Raw genomic sequence first — 18,083 nt, forward strand, 5'->3', positions numbered from 1 at the left:
AAAACAAAAATAAGTGATGACTCCAAGTAATTTTTCTTAATCAATAAAATCATTTTTCAAAATAAAAATCGAGCTCGTCATTGAGTGGGAAACGCATGAGCCGAAATGCGGGGTCCACATATACACATATTTTTATTTATTTTATATCATTTAATACAATCGAATTAAATTGATCATAATTTTAATATTAAATATATTTTAAAATTAGACATATATAATTAAATATCACAATATTATTGTGGAATAATATTTGATGTAATTTAATAATAAATGTATATTTATAAAAATTCATATTTTTTATTGATGCTTATGATATTATTATCAAATATGATGAATTATACTATATCATATATATATATATATATATATATATATATATATATATAAAATTATTGAACAAAACAAATTTAAAATGTCTATTATACTTCTAATTACATTTTAATGAAGTTTTTATTACATTTTCATGAGTTTTGATCAATTTTAGATTTACCAATATTTTTTTTCTAAAATATTCGTCGATATCTTTTTGATATATTCATAAAATCGAAGTATCGATATATTGTGATTATCAATATTTTCATCAATGACTGTGATGATGATAGCTAGGCAAGACTTTATGCTATTAATATAGCCAAGTAGGTCATAATTAAAGAAAGGGGATTGGAATTGTAGTTTCCATATAAGATAATCCATGGTCGTGAGTTTGAGAGGAAGTTGAACGACAATATTAATGGAGATAAGAGTGAGGTGAGGTGTGATGATATTTTGGATAATGACAGACATTGGTTTTGTTGTTGGCCATAAATGTTGAGTCTTCAATTTATAAAGTGGGGAGAAATTGACAAATAGGGACAAAGGTGATTGAAGGGAAGGATAATGATTGATCACAAGAATGACTTTGAAAGGAATAGTGTGGTTAGCAACTACTTGGATACCAAGGTTTGGGAGCTTAGTGCTTCGATATCATATAGTAAAAGAAGAAGATTGAGAAAATATGACATTCACTTCTCATTAATGATTAATTAATATTTATATTCAAATAACGTTTGAGGAAAATTTGACTAATTAAAATTAAAAGAATAAGTCTATTTTCCACTGTAATTCAAACTTTATCTTCTACTGTAATTCAAACTAATAATAATTATCCATAAAAAATAATTATCTTCTATTCTAAATTAAACTAATAATAAATATAAATACTGATATTTAAATTAAGAATAAACAATGAATTTCGTTAATAGAGTGATCCTACTTATTACAATTTACCATTCTTCAAAAATACAAAATGGAAAATATTGCATCATCAAAAGCTCACCAAAAAATATATTATTCCACTATGCCAATCACCTTTGTGAACAAATCTACAAATGAAAACTGCAATATTAAAGTTGGCTTTTAACAACTTTAAAGATCTTTAATACCAACTTTATAGTATTAAATTTCCATTCTCCTTAAAGGACACCCTTTCCAGTCAATCCTGTGAATAAAAAAATGTAATAATTTTTTTTTTCTCTAAAGTAGTGTCTTTCCTTGTAAACTTTATAAAAATTATAAACTTTGAACCTTTTTTTTTAAAGCAAAAATTCTAATGAATGACTACTTTCTAAATACCTGGAGCCATGTTGGGTTGTGATGTACATGTTTTAAAATATTATTTTCAAACGGTAAATGATATTTTAGAATGTTGCATGCAATACTATCCTAATATTTGATCTGTATAATGAATAAAAATTGAAAAATGAAATTCAACTCCAAGACATAATAACATTGAAATCCAACTCAATCTCGAATTCAAGATGATTTTTTTTTTTTTTCACCTAAGATAGGAATAAAAGTAGAGAAGAATTGCCCATTTATGAAAAACAAAATATAAGCATTCCAAAATCTGTGGCTTAAAAACAATATTAAATATCTTTTTTTCTACAAAATCAGTAATTATTCAAATTGCCGGTTAAGCATGATTCAACACATTAAACTTGTTCCGCACATGACGGTGAAATATTACCATTTTTCATCATTTTTATCCTATTACTAGATAATAGGAAGTGACTTAAGGGGGTGTTTGGTAAAACTTAATACTTATTATTTAATAACTTAAATTGATTTTAAGTTGAACTACACTTAAAACTTATTATTTAATTTTTACCGTAGGTATTAAGATTGTTTAATAAAATTAACTTAAAACATATTTTAAATTATCAAATAAATATATTTATCCTCATAAATTATAACTAGAATAAAAGAATGTCAAGTAACAATGAAAGTGGTGGAGTAATAAAGGAGATTATGAAAGTAATTAAGGCAAATAGGGGTAAAAAGGTAAAATAAAGACGTGAACTTAAGAATAAATTAAATCATACCATTAAATTATTTTACCAAACATACTTCATGTACTTAATGACTTAAATTAAATTATTAAGTCACTTTAAGTTATTAAGTCGATTTACTAAATATTCCTTTAATGATGAAAAAAAACTTTTTTATTTATTGCATGACAATTTTTTCATTATATTTAACTTTCTTTTTTACATAAATTTGAAAAATTAGAGATTATTTTTTTCATCGAGAGATTTAGATAGCTCGTTTAGTTATATAATGAATGCAATCAATTGTAGTAAAAATTCATCCTAATCTCCCTCATAACTCCCTCTCAGATACTTCAACTGTACAATGATATATGTGGAAACAATTCAGCGTTTGTAATTGGAGAAAGCTTGCCTTTGCTTAGGTTTCTTTGATGGATTGTTACAGAGGGCTTGAGTTTATAGTAGAGAGCCTGCTATGAAGACCATCAAGCTATATCCTCTATTCTAAGAAGAGTATTAGTATTAAACCCTCTCAACACTTGGGACCAACAATTATAAAATGATGTAATTACCCTGTTGTGATTGACACAAAAACTGGTGACATTTTCAGGCTTTTTTTTTTTTTTTTTGGCTGGGCGGGGATTTTTTTTAAAATAAAATAAAATAAATTGATACTACTACATTTCTGTATTGCAGCCTGGAGATGGAGACACTAACCATTGTGTGGACACATACAAACAACCAGCTCTGGACCATCCATTGCTCAAAGGCCACAAGATCCAGGTTTTCATATTTGCTTCATCCTAGATTTGTGGCATTGTATACTTTCTTTTATTCCCACCAAATCACTTCTAGGTGATGTTTTAATTAAAAATGGGACTACACCAATCGGTCGAATTTCAGTGAAGTCGTTTTCATTGATGAATCCACTCTCATCTAAAAGTTGATTCAATCACAAATCATACCATCTTATCCACAAAAGAATGCATGAATGCTTTCACTATTGCCTCCAAGAACTGATATTTTATCAAATGCTTGATTTTTTTTATAAAAAAAACAACGTATTTCAAGCTAAAATTGTTGTCAAATGGATTCCAAATCTTTTTCCGATAATTGTTTATAGTCAATGAAGAAATTAAACAAGATACACCCATGTTGAGGAAAAGAATCAAGTCTCCCAATCACCCAATGATGAATAAATTCTACCACGTTTTCTTCCCATGCTTTCCTCTCCAATGACCATCACCATAATGACTCGTAAGATTTTCCCAAATGCTTGTATGCCATGCAGATGAGGCCTAGTTTTTCCCCACAACAGATTGCATCCAAAAAGCGGCCATGATGACTGTCACTTCAAGGAAGTAGCAGTGATGGATGATCTGTGGACATTTTGTACCTGGTTATAATATAACACTGGATGCAGGATTCCTGAAGCCCTAATTGGTTTGGGGTCGTGGTGGAGTTGTACAACAATGCCCTGATACTCAATTGTGTGCTTCGATTTTGATAGCCATCAATAAGAAGACAACAAATTTAGGGCATTCTTCTCTTTCGCCTTCACTTTTAGTTACTAGGCAGGCAAAGACGTGGACGAGAATGTAGGCTGTTCGATCTATGGGTTGGTGGCATATTAATTTGCTGAGAAAATGAAAATTTAAAAATCAACCCCTGATGGCAATCATGACTGAAATTTCAATACTAGCTGTAAACAGAGATACTCACAAATGAATGAAGAATATATTTTCAGTTCTTGTAATTGAAAAAATCAGACATTCCCCTAAACTTCACAATTAGAAAGTCGTAAAACCCATCACATCATCATTATAAGATCTTGCCAGGTAAAATGACGTGCAGACGTTCATTTATTTTTGGCCTTGTCCAGTGGTGTAGGGGTAAAAGGCCCCGTTTGAGCAACTCATCATTCAAAAAGAATAACAAGAATTCATTAGGAAAAAGATAAAATTGGCAAAAGCTCTGAAAAATTACACTCAGCCTGGCACTCCCGCGATTGCTACATATTATCATCACAGAGATATAAAGTAAAACCATTTCAAGACGCACAAAGCAGAAAAATCAATGGCTGTTGTCCCTAGACAAATGCCTCTCATGCAAGAAAAATTGGGACCTGCAACCCCTCCCCTTCTCATATCCTCAAACAATCCCATTCCTAATCCCGACCAGTGCGGTTTAAAGTTATAAACCCATTCCCTCTTTCATGTAAGAGCTTCTGTATCTTTACACTGAGCCACCGAGGCATGAATGCTGTGTACTTGAAAAGCCATTTTATCAACTCAACACTCATTGTATCTTGAAGAGGGTTTTCAGTTTCACAACCAACTTCCACTCATCAAGAGACAGATCATCCTGTTTTATATAGCAAAAACAGTTAAATATCAAGATTGTTTCACTTCAAGATAAAAGATCAATGTGAAATCCAACCATACTCACTCGGTAATTAGCTTTAAGTGTATCAATTGACTTTCTGCTGATATGGCTGACAAGTTCATCCTCCATCTCAAAATGCCTTCCAAACATCTTTTGCTGCTCCTCAGGATTGGTGCTGGTTATCTGCAAAAGTGCAAAAGTTAAGGCTTTAATGATGCCTATTCCAAGAATAAGATTGCAATGAACAAACTGCTTTAACTTGGCAGCTAAACTACTCAAATTTTGAAGATTGGAAAAATTCTAAACCGTTGATGTAGTATAGAACAGATATGAATGATGAAAGGTGGTCATAACTCATAAGTATTGCAGTTGTGCATGAATTACACAACAAATTTTAACACAAAAACAAAGTATGTGCAATGGCTAGTGCACATCTTTATCCATTTCATTGGTGAAATATGTGCAATGGCTAGTGCCTTTTTTTTTTTTTTTCTCATATTCTTTTGGATTCTCTCATACATTATTTTTGTGAATCAAAACAAGTCAACTCAAACCAAGTTGTACTGCCCATATTAGGTTGTATCAGGGACCCAGTATACAATGGCCATTGTCAATACTTAAAACATACTCTAAGAGATGAGATGAGATGAGAGTAGACACTTGGTCAGCTTACATGAGAACTCTGGTCTCGTATGCTAAATGAAAACAAGATTTCAATCAAACAAATAAATATACAAGGTATCAATTACAGTGACACCAAATTATTCAGTCATAAAACAAAAAAAAAAAAGGGAAAAGATATCATAAACCTTGAGTTAACCAGAGCAGGGGAAAGAACAAGAACAATTGAAGGATAGAGCACAGCAATTTCTTATTATAAACAGCAACAGAAATTTGAAAAGGACAAATGGTCTAGACCACCTCCAAAGGCCTTTGTAGGTGTTACTGTGCTAGAATATGTCTAGCATATTATGTCAGTTTATTTTAGATATTTATATTACAAATAACTACATTATTATTGTACCCATCTTATTATCTGAATGTATATCAACTACATTCTGCATACATAAGTTAGAAAGTCATGTAATACCAAAAAGTTTCAACAAACAATTAGGTTAGTTGATGCTCAATGGTTGGTGAAGTAATTATAAAAGCTCTTAAACACCTTTTAAGATAGGATGTTAAATCCAGGTAAAGTTGTGTTAGGTCCACTCCCAACTTTGCAGAAGAATGGAATAAACACATACCAGCTCCCCAATTGTCAACTTTAGTGTCGAGAGATAGATGAGTTAGGCCTCAGATTAAAAGGATTTAGTTACCAAGCCTTGAATAATAACAACTGAGCATTCAGACATCCCATTGCCATTGGGCAACTTTATTATGTTTGAAAATGGCATCTGAAATAAGTGCCCACTTAGTGGGTGTTTGGTAAATCGACTTAATGACTTAATGAAGTCATCAAGTAGATTAAGCATGTTTAGTAAAATAGCTTAATATCACAACTTAAAGTCAAAAATAATTTTTAAGTACTAAATCAAAATAGTTAACTTATTCTTATTCTCAAAACTCTTTTACCTCATTTACCCAAGATTAATGAAAATATATTTGACAAATATGACTATATTCACCACTCATCTTTTATGGTAAATATTTTTTGGTTATCTCATGTTTCTACAATACTTTAAATATGAATGTTTAACAAATAAATTTATTATTTAAGATTAGTAACAATATAAAATATTAATTAAAATTAAGAGTTATTTGATTAAAATGGTTTTTGAAAACCCAATTTTTCGAAATTTGACCTTCCACCCTTTTTTAGCCTCATATGGACAAAAATGCCCTAATTATTTTCTTGTAAAAATAACCCTCTTTTTAAAGTAGACATGTAAATACTTGAAATGATAAAAGACATTTATGTAAAAAATGAGTTACTTTTTAAGAAAAAACATGGGAAGGGTTAGATTCACAATTTAGGGATTATTTCATCCTTTTTAACCAAATATTTCTAAAATTGAAGTTTACTTTACCAAATAACCTTAATACTTAAAGTAAAAAATAAGTAATAAATTTTAAGTCAACAACTTAAGAACAATATAACTTAAAGTCAACTTAAGTCATTAAATAATAAGTATTAAGTTTTACCAAACACCCTCTTAGTTTTTGCATTATTTAAATGAATGAGTACCTTTCTTCACAACACTAAAGAAAAATGAAAAATGAAAAATGCATTTGAAGAACACAATATAACCTAATTTCTACTTTATTGGGTCATTTTTGAACTGTCACTTTTAGGTTCCAACAACCTATGAAATATACTATGAATTACTTCGCTTTTCATGGTTAACTGCTCCATTTTCAAGAAATTTCTACACTCAATATGCCAACAATATCACAAAGCATTATATCCTATGTACAATCTCATACCTTGATCGCCACCCTCTGGCCTTTCTTGGCAATATCAACTGGCTTGTGGTTATTCTCAATGGATGCAATCCGGCCAATATCAATAAAATCCCTTTGAGGAATACAAATTGGAGTCCCAACCTGTGTAAAATCCAGTTCAGATGGTATCAGAGACCTGTTTGTTATGCATTAGCACTGATAGTGTTATTAAGGTTGTGCAACAACATGAATCATAGATCACATAGCAACAAGATTGTCTTACAACTCAATTTTGGTACTAGGAGCCTGCTATACATCACATAAACCACATCACACAAACCCCAAAACAATTTCCTATATATTTGGAGGGGTGGGGGTGTAAATTACATATGTTTTATCCAAAAACAAGAAAATCTTGAAATGTGGGTTAAAAAAGAATCAAGAATTATAAATGTGACATAATGGTGAAGATAAGGGAAAATGACACAACCAGCCTCAAGAAAATAATTCAGAAATTCATGAACTACTCTTATCATTAAAATTAATTACAATGCTTATGGTCAATGGAAAGTAATTTCAGAATTCAGCTCTTTTGTTCACAATGGTAACAAATAGAAAGTCACTATTTTAAAAGCTTCCCCTCAACCCCATATAAGAAAGAGATCCCATCCACTGGCAAGAGCATCTTTGAAATAGAAAGTGTTATTATACATCAATATTGCTGCAAGAGATTTGCTTCAAGCCTGGAGGCAACCTTCAACTCTGATGTTTATTTTCAAAATCTAAAACCTAAAAGTTGCACAAACATATTAATTCTAACAAATTCATGAAGTTAACTTATGGGGATGGCTTTAGTGTCTTGTTCAGGCATAATAGAAGTATATGGTCATATCCTTCAATAGGAAATGCGAAAAAAGGAAGTAAACTTATCCAAAACCAAAAAACAAACAAAAAAACAAAAAATGAAAGAAAGGAAGGAAAAATAATATACCTTTGCAATCCCTTCAAGAACATCGACTCCCAAAACAATTGGATCCTTCTTGTTGAAAATACAGTTGGGCATAATTTTAAGAACACATGGAAAGACTGCTTCATCAGCAGCTTCCCTCTTCTTTTCCTCTTTGAGATTATCGATATAGGCCTTAAACTGATCAAACAAGTGATAAATTATATCAGCAATAAATATCTTCACACCCATATCATCTGCAAGTTCTCGAGCCTCAGGGGTCACTTTGACATCAAATGCCAAGATAGTAGCATATTCCTTCTTCTTCTCAAGCATGACACTAGCCTTCATGACATCCTTTTTATGTACAGGGCCAATGCCTATACCACTAACAGGAATACTCACTGCTGGACTCTTTAAGAACTCCAGCAATGCTTCCAAGGACCCAAGAGTAGATGCTTGAACATAAACTCCTTCACCACTCTTGTCAATCCTACTCAAGACTGACTTCATATCTTCCATGGCTGCTTCCTTGATATCTTCCAAATCATCATCAGGCCCTACCACATATAGACCAGTTCCCGCAATGGCATGCTCAAGGCCCTAGAAAGAAGTATAACACAAGAAAACAGGAGCTGAACATAAGAATAAAATCACAAAGTTAAACCATACAATTAATTCAGGAAGTGTGTATCTGGGAATGCAAACAAAGCTGGTTTCCCTCAATTTTAAAATTATGAAAATTAACATTACCTGTGCGGTGATCTTGATACCTTGTGCAGCCTTGATTTGCTTATGATGCAAATAAGTTCCCTGAAATCAGAAAAGCACCATATTATCAATAAATGCATAGGATAATTTACATCATACTTTTTATATCTTGCCAAAATTAGTGCAGAAAACTAGCAACAACAGTCTCAGCTCCCATACGAGACAGAATAAGTCCAACTTCTCACAAGCAATACCAATCATACATTGGAACAAAACATGCACATCAGCCAGATCAATTACCATCAAACAAAAACAGACTCCCCATAAAGGGATGGGTTACATTATACACACACAATATCATTGTTATGGGCCTTGGAATAGAGACACGATGTAGCTCTCTAGGAGAAATGGGGGGAAAAGTGTTGGTTTCTGGTGGATTTGAAATCCTTTGAGATCTCAAAGGAGATGATTCAAGGAAAGGTAGTTGGTATGATTGCAAAGAGGGGTTGTGAATTTTCCTCTTGGATCAAATTTGGCAAGAGATGCCTTACTTTGAGGTTGGAGGGGGTTGAACTTTGTTGTGATAACTGTAATAGTAAGCCTATTAGATTGGAGTGGAAGGAAGGGGGAAGGGTTTTTAAGTTGGAACTCCGAAGCAATAACGTGGGAAGATTCTTGCAGTGTTCAGTTTGGTTGTCCAAGGGGAAAGATTTTCCTTAATCTTCCCAAAAGGAAGGGGTGTTAAGAGGGGGTTCGAAGACTCTAGCAAGCAAGTTGAGGAGCATTGGTGTTGTGCCAATAAACAAGTCTTCATAGTTGCCATAGGGGATTGACCATCGAAGGAGGATGTGTGCAGAAGAAACACCAGGCAAAGATGTTTCTTTTGTAGATGCAATTCCTAGTAGTAAGAAGGTAGTGGGAGAGTTTGTTTGGATCCGGAGCGGGCAAGGATATAGTGAGAAATCTGGAGCGCCTAAAGCATTGTCTTGTGGGTAGTTGGGGTGTTTTTGCCAATGAGGCTCTAGATTTGGGTTCACTAAGCTCATGGGTTAGAAGCAACTGGAGGCTAGTTGGGAATCTTCATCTAATGTTGTTGGGTGGCACTTTGATTTTGTTTGTTTTTTATAATGCTAAAGGACGCTGAAGGGGTGTTGAGCTTGTGGTGTTGTTCTATAAAAGGGCAGAGTTTGAAGATAGCTTGGTGAAGCCCTGAAGCAAGTTGCCTGAAGGAAAGGGCTCTTGCTAAAGATACTTGGGTAAAAGTTATTATGCTTCCTTCGCACTTGCGGGAAATGGAATTCTTTAAGAGAGAGGGGGACGCATGCAGAAGTGTTCTGGCTGTGATGTGGAGACAGTGGAGAGACGACATTTACAATGGGCTAGAATTCTAGTTAGCTCCAACGGGAAGAGGGCGACTGGGCTCTTACATGTGATGGTAAGGTCTTCAACCTACGACGTTCCGTTATGGTGGGAGTCTCCACCAAGGTTGTTGGCGATTTCCTCGAAGGATGATTGAAAGGATAGGCCACATGCGACTAGGAAAGTGGGGGTAGATACCAGGATTCGTGTAAAATGTCAGGCAATGTCAACAAGGCCTTTGCATTTTGAACAAGCTTTGAAGGGTACAATGCCCTCTTCCTGCGGCAATGGTTTCAAGGTTGAAGGGGTTGGTGAGGAGTTGGACCTTGAGCCCACCTTTTTTTACCCATTTTGGATCAATGGGCATAATTTCAAGTCTTATTTTTCCTTTGGGCCAAGAAAAGGGAGGCTTTGAGTGTGTTGAGCCTAGCCTTCCTCTTGTTGCTTTTACTTCTCTTTGGGCCAGCCCGCTATGGATTCTGAGCTCCCTATTTTGGGCCAAGCCTTTTCTGCTGAGGGCCCTTGCACTAGTGGACCCAACAGTTTGCTTAAGAGGCCCCTCATGCTAACTAGTTAATGTAAGGTGTACCAAAAGCTTCCTCCTAATCCCTACACCTTGTCAACAACTCTGTGCTTTGAGTTTGGTTCACCATCTACTAATGTTGCACTCTTGGTTGAAATGAATGGCTTTGTGGGTTTGGTTTTGTCATCCGCTTCCCTCCTAAGAGACAAGTCTCTCACTCTGTCTCCTCCTCTCAAAGATGGGGGTGCTTCGTTGGCAAGGGATATTTGCCTTCTCTCATGGAGGGAGTCAAACGAGGGGTCTCCAGTAGAAAGTAAGGATAAGGGTTGTCAACCTTTGCTTTTGTTTTCCAGGAAGGGCTTTGAACTGGACTTCCTAATGATGCTTCCTACCATTAACAAGACTACAGACTTGGCCTCATGCGGTGATGAGGCGGATTTAAGAAAGGGCTGCCCAAGGAAAGACTTGATGGGCAGGAAGGATGGGGCGTTCAATGAGAACATTGTCGATTTAGCTTACAAGAATTTCATCTTCTTCAGTGAGCACATGGGTTTGCCTGTGGAAGGATTTGAGAAGGAAGTTGGCTCCCTGTTGAGTAAATTGGAAGCCTGCAAGGGTTGTAGAGTGGTGGGATCAAGCTTTAAGAGGAGGTCTTCCTCTCCTTCTTGGTTTGAAAGGGAGCTTCAAAAGTTGGAATACTTTGTTAACTACAATCTCTCAAGCGGTAAAGGGAGAAGAAGCAAAAAATCTGGGTTGGATTTGGTTTTCAAGTGCCAGGGCTAGGGTTAAGGCGTGGGGACGGGAGGTGGACAGTAGGTTGTTTATTGTCTCTTCTTTTTGTGTTAGGTTTTCACAATTGTTAGCTTCTTAGTTTTCCTGGGGGTGACTTAGGTGAGCAGGCTCTTGTTGCTCTTTTTTTGGTTGCTTTGTTAGTCTTGTTCTCTTAGCAAAATAGGGCTTGGTTATATCAGTTTATGAGCCCTCTGTTGCATTGTTTCTTTGTTACTTAGGGTGATGTCTTTGGTTTGGGTAGTGATTTGTTGTTTTCTCCTTTTGCCTACTTTTTGGCGCTCTTTGTATTCTCTGTGTGTACTTGGTGCACCTTTTCTTTGCTGTATTTGCTTATTTACTTATCAAAAATATATACACACAACAGAAAGCAAATTATAGACATGATATCAATAAACCTAGTTTTTTCTTACTTAAAATTCTTCAAAAAAGAACATACATAGAGAATGATGCATTTACATATCATAGTGACAGATTCCTCTTCTTCAAAGATAAAATTTTGCTACACATTATTGGATTAATGGTATTTGCTTCCACTGGACCAGGTTTTATTTCTATTAAATTTCAATGTGGTTTGAAGAATGATAAAACCAAGATGAATTAGGGGGGAAATGTTCAAGAGGGGTACCTTCTAGTTCCTACAGTTTTTTTTTTTTTTTTGATAAGTAAAAAGGAAGTATATTAATCAAAAGGAGAAAACACCAAAAACCGGTGCCCTCGAAGTATATAGGGAGTATACACACCACCTTCCCTAACTAGGAGCCTATCCAATCTATAAAACTTACAAGAGAAGAATGACTCTCCACTAAGGAACCCCTAACCCAAGACCAAAGATTACATACAAAAGAATTTTTCAACCTTTGAAGCGAGAGTTCCTCATTCCCGAACGCTAGCCTATTTCTCTCCTTCCAAACTGACCAAAATATACATAAAGGAGCCATTTGCCAAGCCCTCTTGCGCCTTTTCCCCACAAACCCTCCATTCCATCCAAGAAGGGTTGCCTTCACCGTACACGAAAGAGTCCAATATACACCAAAAAGGGAGAAAAGAAGGTTCCACAAGACCTGCGTCTTGACACAATGAAGTAAGAGATGATCCACTGTTTCTTCTTCAGATAGACAAAGAAAACACCTATTTGCCAAAGAGAACCCCCTCCTTAGAAGTTGCTCCTGAGTTAATACTTGACCCCAGGAAGCCTCCCAAGCAAAGAAAGCTACCTTTGGAGGCACTCTTGCCCTCCAAATTCTTTCGCTAGGGAACATAGAGGAGCACACTAGTTCCTACAGTTTTCTAATCAGAATTACATGGAACAAACTCATTTCTTATTATTGACAGTGATAAATCTTTAATTGTGTCATTATGAATTTGAAGGTTTTCTTATTATTCAATTTTCATGTGATTTTATTAGTATTTTCCTGATTTGTTGAGAACTTTTTATTATTTATTTACTTGTTTAAGTTAAGGTTTACATCTCTCAAGGATTCCTCTTGAGGTCATTTGGACAAAGCACCTCAAGATTTTTTTGATAGGTAAATGCATTTAGTATTAAAATGCCAAAAGGGGTGCACCAAAGTACACACATTGTATACAACAGTCGCCAAAACACCTCAAGATTGTCTTATAGCCTTTTAAAACATTGTTGTTCACACACAAGCTTGCTAGCAACACAACTTTCAAATCCATAATTTTTATGTTCCTGTGAAGGATTGAATGCAAAAAGAAGACAAGACTAATCAAAAAAGGAAACCAAACCTTGACACGAAGTTCCTTCATTGGATGTGGTGTCAATAAAGCTCGAATTGTGGCAACAATAGGGCCCTAAAATGGAAAAATCATAAGTAAGAATTTGGATATTAGCACTTTAAAGCAGAAGCGATATTTTAAATGCTTGCCTGCATGCCACAAACAACTATCTGATCCCCTTCATGAAGCACACCATTAACCAACACAACATCAATGGTTGTCCCATGGCCCTCGACAACCTTGACCTCCAACACCGTACACTGGCAAACATTTTCAACACAAAATCACAATCCACATAACCTGCTATCATCTGATTCAACTAACTCAAAATACAGTGAAAAGAAAGAAGACCTGCACTTCACTGCTGTATGTGAGTTTCTCAACCATTGTTTTCTGAGTCCAATGAACCAATAATAGCAATAGGTCTGGGATGCCTTCACCACTGTACATCCACCAATCCAAAATATCAGGACATTGGCTTGTAAATAAATCGTTTTGTAGAGTTTTCAGTTGAAGAGCCTGGAACAAGATATAACAAGGGTAGACATAGAGGCTATGAGAAATACCTGATTGCACTAGTAGGTACAATACTGAAAGTTTCCCCCATTTCTTTGTTCTTATAGTACAACTCAGTATTTAATCCTTGTTCCTTGAACTGTGTGATGATCTGCAACCATCCAAAAGAAAATTTTAACAAAGCCAACCAAACTAGCAAAAATCACACAGAAAGAAATGGTGGAATGTTATAACCTGAGTGAGCCGCATATTGAACTCATTTTGTACATCCTTAGACTGTTGCTTCATTGCCTTCTGAATTGGAGAATTGCGGCAAACTTTCCACCCATATAATCTGTCCACCTGCAAAATTGGGAAATCAAAGAAATAAAATTAAACATGATAAGAACAAAAACAAAAGTAATAGCTTCTCCAAAAGCTATATTATTCTGCAAATTTCACCTTATTCAAGGCAACAATGAATTCTGTATTCCTCATTTTTAAAAGATTGAGAGATTCTATTGTTTGCGGTTCTAATCCATGCATAATATCCACCACCAAAATCGCAATGTCACATAAGCCTGAACCCCGGGACCGCAAATTAGTGAAGGATTCATGCCCAGGGGTATCAATAACCAATAGACCAGGGACCTTCAGATTTGCATCAGCTTTCAGTTCCTTAGTTCTCTCCCTTATGTTTTCTGCAGGGAAATATGTTGCACCAATTTGTTGTGTGATACCCCCAGCCTCACCTTCCTGAACATTAGTGCCTCGAATACAATCTAGCAGCTTGGTTTTACCAGTATCAACATGACCCATGATGCAGCAAATTGGAGAACGAAGGTTCTCTTCAGTTCCTTGGGGAGAGGCATCTGAACTTGGTGCTGCTTTTTTCCTACTTTTATTTGTAACTTCAATCTCGATCTGGCTTTTCTCACTTCTAACATCCTGAGTCTTGATTGGCTGGGTAGGAACAGCTGTTTTTGGCACAATGGAGGTCTTGGCAGCAGCAGTTGTGACCCCAACATTGCGAGATGCAGGCAGTGCTGCAACCTTCGTCTCTTTTCTCACCACAGGCTCAGTCTCAGAGTCAGCCTCTTCATCAGCAAATGCACTTTTATCAGGCAGTGTGACTACTGCATCATCCCAGCTCTTTGCATCCCATTCTTCATCATCTTCTTCTTCTTCAACCCCATTCTCTTCAGTTGCATTAGTGATTTCCAATTTCTCCTCAACATCCACTGAGTCCACTTCTTCAAGCTTCTCTGGTTCCAAGGAATCCACCTCAGACACAGTTTCTGGCAGGCTTTCCTTTGCTTCGGTGTTTTCATCTGGCTTAGAAGGGGCAGCACCATTTGCTTGAGAGGGATGTGACTTCACCTTCTTCGTCTGATACTTGGGCCGTTTTGTTGGTGCATCACCAGTAGAGATGGGCAAACCTCCTGCATTGGCCAGTATTTGGTTCCTCATTGCCTCCCTCCTACGGGCTTCTTCTTTCTGCTTTCCTGTCAACAATTTACCTTCCTGTTTCTTCTTCAAAAGCTTTTCCTTTTCCCTTTCCTTTTTCCTGCGCTTGGCCTCCTCAGCCAACCTCTCAAGTTCTTCTTGTCGTCGCCGTTCTTCTTCTTCCTTCCTTAGTCTCTCCTCCTCTTCTCTTTTCTTCCTCTCTTCTGCTTCTTTGCGCCTAGCAAGTGCCTCTTGCATCTCCCTTACATGTTTTGGTAATTTCTTGTCCGGAACTTTACTCTTTGTTTCAACCTGTTTTTCTTCCTTGACCTCCACTGCACCCGCAGCAGCTGCTGCTGCTGCTGCCTTCTTCTCTTTTTCCTTTTCCTTCTTCTTTTTCTTCTTCTTTGCTGCAGCAGACTCCACACCTTCTTCTTCACCTTCTTTTTCAACTGTAGCATCTGCTGCTTGGACTGGTTCGGGCTGAACCTGAACTTTCTCCTCTTGTGGAGTAGTAGGTTTCAGAGAAGACGACCCTTCACCTAGCTCTGCAAGAATTTTATCCAAGTCATCCTCTTCTTGTGCAGTTCTTCCACTCTTTTTTTTTTTCTTCTTGTTCTTTGAAGTTTCCACCACTCCACTTACCTGTTTATTACTTTTGGAATCATTACCTTCATTATCAACTGTTCCAACACTAGGTTGTTCAGATTCCACTACATCTGCAAGATCAGTTCCAAGCCCAGTTTCAGAAAGAACATTATTATTCTTCTTCTTCGAAGACTTCTTCTTCCCTGAAAAGGCAATCTTTGAGGCATCTTCCTCATCTTCTACCTGAGCAGCTTCTGATACAGAAACATCTTCATCCTTATCCTCATCATCCGATGCAACACTAAATATATTACTAGTCTTCTTGGAAGAATTAGAAGACTTTTTCTTGCCAGAAAAAGCAATAGAAGCAATATCTTCATCCTCTTCATTCTTCTCATCACTATCCTTATCCCCTTCACCAAGTCCCTCAAAACTAGAGGCCGCAAATACATTGCCACCACCTTTTTTATTCGCTTTGGATGACTTCTTCTTTCCAGTAAAAATTACAGGAGCGTCATCAGCCTCATCTACAGATTGTTGCTCTGAAATTGTACTATCAATTCCATCTGCTTCATCCAAAACATCAAAACTCGAAACTCCACCTTTCTTATTACCTTTGGATGACTTCTTCTTCCCAGTAAAAGCAATTACTGGAGGATCATCATTCTCTGATTTATTTGATTCATCTTCATCATCATCGCCATCATCAACGGCTCCGAAGGAGCCTGCGCTTAACAAACTACTACTACTCTTCTTCGAAGATTTCTTCGATGACTTCTTCTTACCCGAAAAACTCACCACACTCCCATCTTCTCCCTCACTCCCTTCATCTCTATCCTCATTCAATCCAGACCCTTGATCGTTATCATCCTCCACAAGCAATGCACTGAAACCACTACTATTACCAGTTTTCTTCGGCTTCCCCTTCTTCTTCCCATCGAAGACAACCGGCGCCACATCCTCGTCCTCCTCCGACTCTTCCTGATCATCATCTCTCAGCTGCGACGCCGACTTCAAATTTCCCTTCTTGCCCTTCTTTTTTCCGGCAACCGGCTCAACTTTCTCCTCCAGAGCCGGCGGTTCCTCTGAGAACTCAGTCCCGATCGAGTACTCGTCATCGTCGATTACTTGCGCCTTCTTCTTCGACTTGGTGTTTCCGGTGGCGGCGGCGGGCTCTTCATCCCGGGTGGTAGGCTTCTTTCGACCCATCGAGGTTGAGGTCGGCGAATTGAATAACAAAAGAGCAAATCCTAACCCCCCTCAAAACCCTAACTGCAAATCAAAAAATCGAAATCCAAAAAAAAAAAAAAAAAAACACTAATGAAAAAAAAATTCCCGATCTATATTCATAAAATTATATAGAAATACAATTACCTGAAATCAATATGATCTCGAAAGAGAGTGAGACCGTACCTGGAGTGAGAACGGAGATTAAGCGGTACGAATTGGATGGAGAAAAATAGAGATTTGGGGGAGAAACGCAGAAAAACAGTGAACCAAAGAGAAGACAGAGAAGAGAAGAAATATGGGATTTCTAGGGTTAAAGTAATGGACTTACATGGATCGGATCAACATAAAAGAAGCCCATTTCAGGTAGTGTGTAGCTTCTGAATACCATGGGCCCTGCTATTTTTGTTTTTTCATTTTTTTTTACTTGATTAATTTGGATTTTGGGTAATTTGATGGATATGACACTTCTTTGGGAAGTGATTTTTGGGATTTTGTACTTGGGATGAAGCATCTGAGCAAAACAATAAAAAAGGAACTGTATTAAAATTAATAAATTTTGCTATTTAAAAAAAGTAAATTTGTCATACCAAATGGATGGTCACTAATGTTTCAAAATTATAATTACTTTTACAATATTATAAAATTATTAAATAAAAATTATAATATTATATGTGATAGTTGAAATCGTTTTTAGACATGAGGTTGAAAGAATATTTAATTGGCTCAACATATAAACTCCAAAGATATGTTAGGCTCCTAAAAAATGAGTGAAAAAAAAAAAGGAAAAAGTAAAAAATAAAAAATAAAAAATAGATTTAAAATTTTATATGTTACTTCAAAATCAATTCACTTATTTTATATCTTCTACCTAAATATTAAATAATTTTAAAATATATAACTTTCAACCTAATTTGAATTATATTTAATTTTTTTTCATATATTTTATATTAAAAACAAACATAAGAAAATCATTTTCCTTAACATATTTTTTTCTTTCTTTATGCTATGTTTGGTTGTAACACCCCAAAATTTAATCAAGAGGCAAACTAGTAATTTATAAAGTAATTCAGTAATTAATTAAATTCATTAAGGGTGAAAGAGTCCTTTTACAATTAAAAATACTAGGTATAAATTGGATTTTTCCTCTTGTCTTCTTCATTCAGGAAACCTTATCAAC

At 35.8% G+C, this 18,083-nt stretch overlaps 1 protein-coding gene across 2 annotated transcripts; it reads right to left on the reverse strand.

The window, feature by feature from the left end:
• Nucleotides 1–4,096: 4,096 nt before the first annotated feature.
• LOC100242745 (eukaryotic translation initiation factor 5B) lies at nt 4,097–17,386 on the reverse strand. Of its 2 annotated transcripts, none has more exons than XM_002266978.5 (12): nt 17,090–17,386; nt 14,105–16,948; nt 13,898–14,005; nt 13,714–13,814; nt 13,499–13,589; nt 13,297–13,407; nt 13,157–13,222; nt 8,776–8,835; nt 8,068–8,625; nt 7,119–7,238; nt 4,755–4,874; nt 4,097–4,670 (listed from the first exon to the last, which is right to left on the reverse strand). In XM_002266978.5, exons 2-12 carry the CDS (start codon nt 16,883–16,885, stop codon nt 4,605–4,607), a joined length of 4,182 nt encoding a protein of 1,393 aa, XP_002267014.2. In that variant the 5' UTR covers nt 16,886–16,948; nt 17,090–17,386; the 3' UTR covers nt 4,097–4,604. The 2 variants fall into 2 exon arrangements, with proteins under 2 accessions (XP_002267014.2, XP_010665014.1); XM_010666712.3 differs by having other exon boundaries at nt 17,051–17,231.
• Nucleotides 17,387–18,083: the final 697 nt, after the last annotated feature.

The sequence above is a fragment of the Vitis vinifera genome, chromosome 18 (genome assembly GCF_030704535.1).
Source record: "Vitis vinifera cultivar Pinot Noir 40024 chromosome 18, ASM3070453v1".
NCBI classification, from domain to species: domain Eukaryota; kingdom Viridiplantae; phylum Streptophyta; class Magnoliopsida; order Vitales; family Vitaceae; genus Vitis; species Vitis vinifera.